This window comes from Nematolebias whitei, chromosome 7 (genome assembly GCF_014905685.2).
Source record: "Nematolebias whitei isolate Nwh7 chromosome 7, NemWhi1, whole genome shotgun sequence".
In the NCBI taxonomy this organism is placed as follows: Eukaryota; Metazoa; Chordata; class Actinopteri; order Cyprinodontiformes; family Rivulidae; genus Nematolebias; species Nematolebias whitei.
In genome coordinates, this window is record NC_056504.1 from 27,981,954 (window position 1) to 27,993,244 (window position 11,291).

Sequence of the window (11,291 nt, forward strand, 5' to 3'; positions counted from 1 at the left end):
ATATATATATATATATATATATTTGGACTTTGATACAAACTTTGCATTGACAAAAAATTAACTGAACGGAAAATTATGAGCAAAATGCAAGTTGTACCAGTCCAATTCATTTAGAATCACAGGCCATATTAACGAAACGTGCTCAAGCTAAACTATGGGAGGTCAAGTAGGGAGAGTCTGCTAAGAAGAAAAATAAAAAGCACAGAAAATAGTTTAACTAACTTAAATTACTCCTAGAAAATAGTACTTCCTAACAACTAGTTAAATGTTTTAAACAATTCCTGTTTTTACAAACCTTTCAGAAAATTACTGCAATGAAGAACTTTAAAACAATTTTTACAGAATCTAGGTCAAAGTTTTTGTTGCAGGCAAGATCTTTTGTAAATATGGCCTTAAATATCTTATATATGGGACTGTAAGATTATCAAAAAAACTTGTATTTGACAGCTATCCTGATGCATGTTCAATATGTATGTATTTGACAGACTTTAAAAAGTCATGAACTATTACTACAGCCTGTGCGCTGATGGCTTAAAATATTAAGTTTTCTTATGTAATCCTGAGCTCTAAGAGTACAAATTTTATTTAGATCTACAAGAGACTACCTGACTAGTTTGACAAATTTAGGTAGGTTTGAATTGTGAAGACACATTTTGCCAAAATAAAAATTTGGTGGGCCGAAAATTGTTCTGTCAATGTAAATAATGTCAATGATTAAATGTCTTAAAGTATGCAGCTAACAAGTCATTTTATCAAACAATACATATTTAGTTGTTTTGAAATCAGAAAAATTAAAATGGTCATGTAAGAATTACATACCTGCGTCTGACTGGAGGACTACGACGCCTAAAATCATCCCGAGGGCGTCTACTCCATGATGGAGGAGGACCTCGGCTCCTTGAGCGCTTTTCCCCGGTCGATAACTCAACACGCACTCGACAGCCACACATGGTTCTAAACAAAATTTTCCATACAAATCAGAAACACAATTATTGTTCCACTAGCTGCTTTTTCACCCATTTTAATTTTAGTAGTCGTTTTGGTAACACCTGTGCTAAAATCCAATCTTATACCAGTAAAAATGTTAACTTGGTAATTTGGACATGCATGCTAGTTGGTTAGTAACAAATTAAAATTTAAACTGTTCCTCATTTGCCTAGTTGTAAAAACAGATAGCAGGAAGTGGTCAGATGTGAAGACTATTAAAATAGTAAAAAAATATATAAATAAAAATATATATATTTATATTTAAAAAGTACAATTACTTCATGTGACTTAGTTTGCTGTGGCGACCCCTGAAGAAGGGAGCAGCCGAAAGAAGAAAAAAAAAATATATATATATAAATACATATTTAAAAATTACAAATGCCCACAAGATTTTTGACCAAAAACATGTGAGGACTGAAGTATATTGCTCACTTTGAAAGATTATGGGAAAGTCTTGCTTCTTTGAAGCAAAATTTGAAGAGACAAGGGATGGGTCATGATTTTTCTACATATTTCTAAAGTAAAAAAGAAAACTATGGGTCTATTACCTGCCATCCAGTTCTCTTACAGCATCAGTTGCATCTCTAGGGTCTTCAAACTCCACGAAAGCAAAACCAGGTGGATTCCTGGCAACCCAGACATTTCTTAAAGGGCCGTAGTATCCAAAAGCTCTTTCCAATTCTGTCTTATTTCCATTGTTTCCAAGATTCCCCACATAAACCTTGCAGTCAAGGGGACAGTCTCGATGAAAAGCAGGATCTGAAGAGAACATAGGTAAAATCAAATATGAAATATAAATAACAAAATCAGTTTTGTCTTTTCTGTTCTTGTTGCACTTAAACAATTCAAAACACGTTTCCTCTAACTGCATCTACTTCAAAATAACAGCTGCTTAGTAGTTAGCATTGTTGCCTCACAGCAAGAAAGTCCTGGGTTCAATTCCCAGTTTAGACCTGGGGTCTTTCTGTGCAGTTTACATGTTCTTGTGTTTGCATTGGTTTTCTCCAGGTACTCCAGTTTACTCCCACCATCCAAAACTATACATGTTAGGTTGCCCTAAGGTCCAGGCCCCTCTTGCAATAGAGATCTGTGATCGCAATGAGGTTTGCCTGGTTAAATAAAAGGTCAATAAATAAAAAAATAATAAGTGCTTTGACTAATACTTAAGGAATTAAAGCAGAAAAAATATGTTGAATTTAAATTTATTCCTACACCTCGATGTTACCAAGCACTCCCCACAGCCCCAATACTACACATTGGAGAGCTTTTTCCTGCATACAGGTCACTTCTCAAAGAATTTCATGTAAAGAGTATACTGTGTTCATGATCTTAGTAAAAGTACACAGTGTACAGTGTTCTCTAATGAATTCAAAAAACGTTCAATACAAAAACATGTTCTCTAATGAAGCATTTAAGTTGTAAGAAGATTTTAACCTGCATCATTTAGACCTACATCATTCTTCTGAATGGAGAGGGGCTTTGAACAAATTTTCTGTAGTTTACTTGTGTGTCATTTCAGGGTTGTCAGATGTATTTCAATAAATTATTGCACAGCATGTCCTTTGCAGGGTATAAATTACCTTTATTTTTTTTGCCAGACTGACAGTTTTCTCCCTGGAATTCACTATTTCATTCATTAGAATTATATTTACAGATTTCAGCTCATGTAGTTATTTAATACCATTTATTTTTCACATTTGTTCATTTGTTAAATTACATTTATCACAGTACAGTTGCCTCTCAGTATGTTTCTAAATATAATCAAGTGTAGCATATCCAAACAGTTACAACACCTCGTTAATGCTATACCATGTAGAAATGAATTTTAGATATTTATGATAAACTACAAATACCTGAAACTGACTCAGAGAAAACTTTGTGAGTTTGGGGGGAAATTAAAGTTAAACGGAGACACACATCTTTGCTATAACCTGGGGCATAAATATTATTCTTGTAGGGTTAATATTTATTTAGAAAAACTAAAGCTGCCAAAACAGCCTCTCTCACTGTGAGAAACTCAACAAGCTGTGTACTACCCAAAGCAGTGCAAGCCTTTCTCTCATGGATCTGGAGTTTGGTCACGTGCGCAGTTGCACGTCTGTACGATGATGATGATGATGTTGCCCCAAACACATTACCATTTAATACGAAGTTCAATTTTAGATACAAAAGTCCCAGGGAGGTTGGGGCACAGTGTTGGAGGAGAGAGTGGGGTGATGGTTTAGCAGTTCTGGTATCTTGCCTGGCTGCAGTGAATTGGTCATGTGCGAACACACATTTAATACATAGACATTTAATAGTTTAATACATCATACATGAAGGGGCAGGCAGTTCTGTTAGGGTAGTGGGGTGTCCTCCTTGGCTTGCTGCAGGTGAGATCCTACATATCCTACATATAGTTTCTCACTGCTGCTCACCGTGAACCACGACACGGTCCTGCTCTGCCCCGATTAGGTCAAATTGTGGCTCTGGTTCACTTTATTGGTTGAAAGCAGCATCAGTTTAATTCCTGTATTATCATTAAGTTGTATGGCTTTCCCAGGACCACAAAAAACAAAAACAAACAAAAAAGTTGTTTGCCTCCTCCTCATTTTTGCAGATGACGGAAATCTGTCCTGGCCACTTTCAAAATGACGGAAATCAGTTGGAGTGACGAAGAACTTTAATCCATGCTAACTGTATACATTTCTTGTGGCTCTTCTCATTTCATCAACAGTGTGAGGTAAGAGATGATTGTTCCAGTAATGTTGACAACTTTATTGATATTTTTTTCTAAAGAAGAATGTTGCTTTAGACAACTAAAATTTCACAATTAAAGCATGTGGTTACAGCATTCGCCTTACGTTCATCTGGCCTGGGGTGGAGTGAAGGAGTTGCCAGACTGCCTTTTTCAATGCAATATACAGTGGGGAGAACAAGTATTTGATACACTGTTGATTTTTCAGGTTTTCCCACTTGCAAAGTTTGTAGATGACTGTAATTTTTATCATAGGTACTCTTCAACTGTGAGTGATGGAATCTAAAACAAAAATCCAGAAAAATACAATGTATGATTTTTAAATAATTAATTTCCATTTTATTGTGTGAAATAAGTATTTGATCATCTATCAACCAGTAAGACTTTTGGCTCTCACAGACATGTTAGTTCTTCTTTAAGAAGCCCTCCTGTTCTCCACCCATTACCTGTATTAACAGCACCTGTTTGGACTCGTGACCTGTATAAAAGACACCTGTCCACACACTCAATCAATCAGACTCCAGCATCTCCACAATTCCCAAGACCAGAGAGCTGTGTAAGGACATCAGGAATAAAATTGTAGACCTGCACAAGGCTGGGATGGGCTACAGGACAATAGGCAAGCAGCTTGGTGAGAAGGCAACAACAGTTGGTGCAATTATTAGAAAATGGAAGAAATACAAAATAACGGAAAATCTCCCTCGGTCTGGGGCGCCATGCAAGATCTCACATCGTGGAGCATCATTGATCTTGAGGAAGGTGAGGAATGAGCCCAGAACTACACGGCAGGACCTGGTCAATGACCTGAATAGAGCTGGGACCACAGTCTCAAAGAAAACAATCAGTAACACTCTACGCTGTCAAGGATTAAAATCCTGCAGTGCACGCAAGGTGCCCTTCCTCAAGCCAAAGCATGTCAAAGCCCGTCTGAAGTGTGCAAATGACCATCTGAATGATCCAGAGGAGGAATGGGAGAAGGTCATGTGGTCTGATGAGACAAAAATAGAACTTTTTGGTTTAAACTCCACTCGTCACGTTTGGAGGAAGAAGAATGATGAGTACAACCCCAAGAACACCATCCCAACCGTGAAGCATGGCGGTGGAAACATCATTCTTTGGGGATGCTTTTCTGCAAAGGGGACAGGACGACTGCACCATATTGTGGGAAGGATGGATGGGGCCATGTATCGTGAGATTTTGGCCAACAACCTCCTTCCCTCAGTAAGAGCACTGAAGATGGGTCGTGGCTTGGTCTTCCAGCATGATAACGACCCAAAACACACAGCCAGGGCAACTAAAGAGTGGCTCCGTAGGAAACATCTTAAGGTCCTGGAGTGGCCTAGCCAGTCTCCAGACCTGAATCCCATAGAAAATCTTTGGAGGGAGCTTAAAGTCCGTGTGGCCCAGCGACAGCCCCGAAACCTGAAGGCTCTGGAGGAGATCTGTATGGAGTGGGCCAAAATCCCTGCTGCAGTGTGTGCAAACCTGGTCAAGAACTACAGGAAACGTCTGATCTCTGTAATTGCAAACAAAGGTTTCTGTACCAAATATTAAGTTTCATTTTTCTGGTGTATCAAATACTTATTTCACACAATAAAATGGAAATTAATTATTTAAAAATCATACATTGTATTTTTCTGGATTTTTGTTTTAGATTCCATCACTCACATTTGAAGAGTACATATGATAAAAATTACAGTCATCTACAAGCTTTGCAAGTGGGAAAACCTGAAAAATCAACAGTGTATCAAATACTTGTTCTCCCCACTGTATCCTTTGGGGCTTCTCAAATAACATTTTTAAATTAATGTAGTTATGCACTTGAAAGAAGAGGAATGAAAATCAACCGTAGTAAGACAGAGTGCATGTGTGTGAATGAGAGGGAGGCAGGTGGAACAGTGAGGCTACATAGAGCAGAGGTCACAAAGGTGCAGGACTTCAAGTACTTGGTGTCCACTGTCCAGGAAAATGGGGAGTGTGGTAAAGAGGTGAAAAAGAGAGTTCAGGCAGGATGGAGTGGAGGGAGAAAAGTTTCAGAAGTGATTTGCGTGAAAAGGATGTCAGCAAAGGTCAAAGGAAAAGTTTACAAGACAATGGTGAGACCAGCTAGTTAGACTAGCTAGACCAGCCAGTTGCATGGCCTGGAGACAGTGACACTGACAAAAAGACAAGAGAAAGAACTGGAAGTGGCAGAAATTAAGATGTTGAGGCTCGTCTTGGGAGTGACAAGAATGGATAAGTTTAGGAATGATATCATCAGAGGTACAGCACAGGTTGAACAACTGGGAGATAAAGTCCAGACTGACGGTTTGTTGGACAAGTCCAGAGGAGGGACAGTGCGTACATTGGCAAAGGGATGTTAGAAATGTAGCTGCCAGAAAAAAGATAAATGGTAAATGGACTGTACTTATATAGCGCCTTTCTATCTTATTTCAGGATACTCAAAGCGCTTTACACTACGATCTGTGATCATTTACCCATCCACACAGCACTCTACTAGATCTCTACAAAGCTAATTGAACAAATCATTCCAAAGAGACTAATCGGAGCTTTATCGCATTCAAACACCGATGGGACACACATCGGAGGCTATGAGGGGTTTAGTGTTTTGCCCAGGGACACTTCAGCATGTGACTTCTGGTGGATTCGAACCCCCAACTCTCGCATTGGAGGACGACTGCTCTAACCACTCAGCCACAGCTGCCCCTCTTAAGACAAAAGAGGAAGACCAAAAAGGAGATACTGTATATGGATGCAGTTAGAGAAGACATGGAAGCAGTTGGAGTGAGGACAGAGGATGCAGAGGACACAGAGTGAGACGGAGGAAGATGACTTGCTGTGGAGACTCCTGAAGAGGGAAAAGCCGAAAGAAGAATTAAATTAATAAATGTGTGAAAACATTATATATTTGTTCTGCAGTATATGTATTCTTCTGTTCATTATAAAAAACAATTGAATAAAAAAACAAGATAGTTACTTCAACAAGCAACTTTCTTGGGGTAAAAGTTAAAGTTACTTTTTATGCACTTCAATGGCATACAGTTAAGAATGTCATCTGCTATATTATCAGATTCTGAACCTGGACAGAAAAGACACAATAAGCTCTTAATGGCTTAATATCACCCACAAAAAAAAAAAAAAAAAAAAAAAAAAAGTTCATGGAGGAATCCCTCATGGTCCAAAAGTTCATACCTCCCATTATGACTTTTGTCTTGTTAGGAGTCCAAAAATCAGGTATTTCTGAAAAGAAAGAGCAATATAATATCAAAACCTAAACTGAAACTCTGAATAGGGTAAATAAATGGCCTAATTTAACGTATTTAATCATAAAAGTCTAATCTTTTTCTTAATTTAGGACTCACTGAACAACCAAATGGTAAAAATGATTAGTTTAGTGCCTTTTCAATCAGAAATTCTATAAAGTGTTGTTATTTACATGATCTCACATAAATGACCAAAAAGATAAATTTTGTCATTTTTGTGTGCGTTTTTTAACATTACAATAAAAAGAGAAACTGCAGTACTTTGGCTTATAGGCACACCTTCAAATTCACTTACCAGCCCATAATATATGGGGCAAATAATTATATATTGCAGGAAGTTCTATTCTTAAATTATGTTCATATGATATAATTAAGTTAATATGAAGATTATGTTCAGTTTTTGTGTTACTGTGGGGAACTTAGGCTAAAAGTACATTCTGTACTTTGCTCATGCAACCTAATATTATGAAAGAAGGATAAAATGAATAACAGGAAGCAGTACAGCCTTGACGGGAGATCGAGGAGTTCATTACAGAAGTGCTTTGGTCAGTGATACTTTATGTAGATGTTGCATCATCCACCACACAAACGTTCATTATTTAGAACCAGCAAAATAAAGTTAAAAGTAATTTAGCTGTAATGCAAAGTTCCCATTAATGCTGCTTTAAAAGTTGTTAAACATTTCCTTTGAAACTTCCCCTCCCCTGATAAAATTAGGCAGGAAAAATCATTTAAATCTTAAATGGCACAGACACAAAGGCACTTAAATGAGGAAGAAAAAAAAAACCTAAAAAAAAAAAAAACAGACAGTAAACCGATTCTTCTGTAGTCTAAAAAGTTAATTAGTTTTTATCCTACTTTATAAGTTAACTCAGGCTTTCACATTTCTTCCGTTAGTTTAGCCTTCTCAATTCAATTCAATCAATTCATTTATTTATATATCGCCAAGTCACAACAAACTAGCCCTATTAAATAAAAACCAATCTATTATTTTTTTGTATTTTAACGACACTGGTAAATGGACTGTAAATGGACTGTACCTTTCTATCTTATTTCAAGATACTCAAAGCGCTTTACACTACAATCTGTGTCCTCATTTACCCATTCATACAGCACTCTACTAGATCTCTACAAAGCTAATTGAACACATCATTCTAATGAGACTAATCAGTGCTTTACATCACATTCATACACTGATGGGACACACATCAGAGGCTATGAGGGATTCAGTGTCTTGCCCAGGGACACTTCGGGCAAGTGTCCCCAAGTCCCCAGTGACTGCTGGTGGATTCGAACCCTCAACTCTCGCATTGGAGGACGACTGCTGTAACCACTCAGCCACACTGAGATATGTTAAATCTTTATTTTTGATGCAGTTTTGTTATTTATGGCCAAATGGTCATTCAGCATACCCAGAGAAATGCTGTTTCTTTATTACTATGGTTTCTTAAACAGTTCTCATCTTCTTGTAATTTAGGTCTCAAATTTGGTATACAATTGTTTTATTTGGGGATAATAATAATATTTATATTTAAGGTTCTTAATGAGTTATAGAACCCCAGATATTCCGTTTATTAAGTCTAAGTGAAAAACTAAAATCTAGTTCAGTCATTTGATTTGGACCGATGCTCATCATACAATTTGATTTATTAGCTTAAGGGTTTTGAACAACTCGACCACGTAAAAAATAATTTCAAATAAACATATCGTGAAAACATTATTGGTTGCAATAGTCACTAATTTTAATCTAACACGACATATTTAAGAAGTTTTCCAATCCCTCGACTTCATATGCGAACGCAGAATGAAACGGCTAACAGAATTAGCATCACTTTCAGACGTATGAAAATAACTAAGTGCCGAAGTATAAACAAATGTTCAAAGGAAAATATTGAGTTAAATATGCAGATAAACACAACCCACCTTATTTTAAGCTACAATGTTAGAAAAATGTTACAGTTGATTTATCTCCGCGCGGTCCAACGAGAGACCGCTGATAGCTTATTAGCTTTAAGCTAGGAGAGCAACGGCTTCTTCTTCTTCTTCGATTTCTAACGAGGACTGCGAATGATCATTGACTCGTAATACCGCCACCTGCAGCACCACCAGGGAACAACTGCACTTGGCTTTCCGAATGATCAAATGTTGCTCACCCGAATGTCACGTTTTTATCACTCAGTTTTAACCATTTTAGGAGCTGCCAAAAGGAAAATATCTGATTTCAAGGAGGTCCAGAGTTCAAGTCTTGGGTTGGGTCTGGGGTCTTTCTGTTTTGAGTTTGCATGTTCTCCTTTTGCTTGGTTTTCTCCAGTTTCCTCCCTCCCACAATCCAAGAAATAAAACAAACAAACAAAAAAATGCATGTTTAGGCTGACTTCAGGCCAAGGTTTTATTTAAAAAAAAAAAACAAAAAAAAAAACGATCTGTGATCTCTATGGGAATTGCCTGTCTAAATAAAGATTAATAATAACAACAAACAAAAGAGAAAACATATTTGCTGCCAGAAGAAGTTCATGTATATTTAAAATTGAGCTTATGCCAATTCTATTCTTACAAAATTCTTTTAAGTAACTGAATAATTAATTAGAAAAAAATTACACCCAGGTCTGACTTCCGTGGTTTCCTTGTCTGGATGAGGTACAGTGCACTCCTCCATCATCCGCAGGTCTTCAAAATCACTTTTGTATCCCCCCACTAATTTGCTATGTGAGACCCTATGGGCAAACACCCCAGAAAACAATTCAGATCAAATCAGGATTGTACAGGAGTACTCAAAACCCCACCTATAGTGCTTGCTCTGAAGGGTGACCTAGACAGCCAGGTGAGGAATTTCATTATTTGGGGTGAACTTGAAGTGGAGCTGCTGCTTCTCCTCCACAATAAAATAGGTCAGCTGAGGAGGTATGAGCATCAGTTTAGAAAGCTTCTTGGCCTATGGGGAGTTTTTTTGGGACTTCCCAGCAGGAAAAGACCCAGAACCTGATGAAGGGATATGTCCTTGTTGCTGTGGGAACACCTTGGCATTGCTGCAGAGTGTGGCTGAAGAGTGGGATGTCAAGAGATGAGCAGAAGCAAATGAAAGATAATGGATGGATGGATGGAAGCGTTTGATGTCTGAAACATTAACTTTGCAAGACTTATCGTAAAAAACTTCAGAGCATTTAACTGTATTCGGATAACTGAATCATTGAAAAAAAACAAGGCTGCCAGTAACACGTTAGTTTGTAGTTTTTGATTAAAAAAACAAACTATTTTACACATTCTTCTTCTTAAATGCACCTCAAATCCTGTTTTAATAATTAATTTAGTTTCCTATAAAATTTTCTAACCCAGGTTACTTACAGCAATCAGCTTGACCTTTAAATGACTTGACACGGAAAACATCTGTCCTGTACTTAGAAATTACATAAGATCTTCGGTAAACCAACACACTGGGGTATTGCTCAACAGGAATCACCACAAACGACCCCTTGAATACGTGGGCGGGCAGAAAATTTTTGAACGCTTCATGTACAAAGACACATTCATGAAGAAGAGTGACACGGGTGTGGGAGAAGAGCTGAGCAGAAGTGTCTGCTCACCTCTGACCATGGATCTGCTCTAACAACTCATTCCTCACATTTGAACATGAGACACTAAACAAAGATGAGTAATTAGCTGTTTTTCCCCAAGTGGGGAAAAAAAATCTGCACTTGTTGAACCATGTGTGATACCTCCTTACTGTAAAACACGTTTTTGATTACTTCTTTGTTTTGACATATCCTCTTAATTTTCTCATTTTTCTTGTTTGTAGAAAGATTAATTATCCACCAATTACTTAAATCTTAACAGACAATATGCTGACTTGATCCCTGAAAGTGCTAAGCTACTAAATGCCTCTTTTTTTAAATTGCTGCATGGTTTGATGCATGGTAATCTTCTTTAACTAGAGGGAAGAGCCGTCCTGCGTAGGGCAGAAAGTCTGATTTTTCTTATTTTTTTATTTTCCACTGTCAAGTCATCATCATTCCAACAACTGCACTCATAACATTAAAGACAATTTCTTTTAGAGTTCTCTTTCTAAACTGAGTCACACTAGCGATAATGACAAGGTAGGGAAATCACCCATGGGTCATGTAATGAAATGACTAAGCATTAGCATTTTTTTTTTTTTTTCAAGCAAACAGACCTATAGATGTAAAAAACACAGTTCAACGGGGTGTTTTGTCAATTTTTTTAAATCTTTTAAAAACTTTCTCAATCTTTCTGTATGGTAATAAAGGTCTTGCACTATCTAGGCACAATTAAAATACTAAATACTGCAG

At 37.3% G+C, this 11,291-nt stretch overlaps 1 protein-coding gene across 1 annotated transcript in view; it reads right to left on the bottom strand.

The window, feature by feature from the left end:
- srsf3a (serine and arginine rich splicing factor 3a) overlaps window positions 1–9,019 on the bottom strand; it is an 11,700-nt gene extending 2,681 nt beyond the window's left edge. The window contains exons 1-4 of the mRNA XM_037679341.1: window positions 8,911–9,019; window positions 6,917–6,964; window positions 1,536–1,746; window positions 820–954 (exon numbers count right to left, since the gene is read on the bottom strand). Of these exons, the coding sequence (XP_037535269.1) occupies window positions 820–954; window positions 1,536–1,746; window positions 6,917–6,923 (353 nt within the window). The 5' untranslated portion in view covers window positions 6,924–6,964; window positions 8,911–9,019. The remainder of the gene's footprint in view (window positions 1–819; window positions 955–1,535; window positions 1,747–6,916; window positions 6,965–8,910) is intronic.
- Window positions 9,020–11,291: the final 2,272 nt, after the last annotated feature.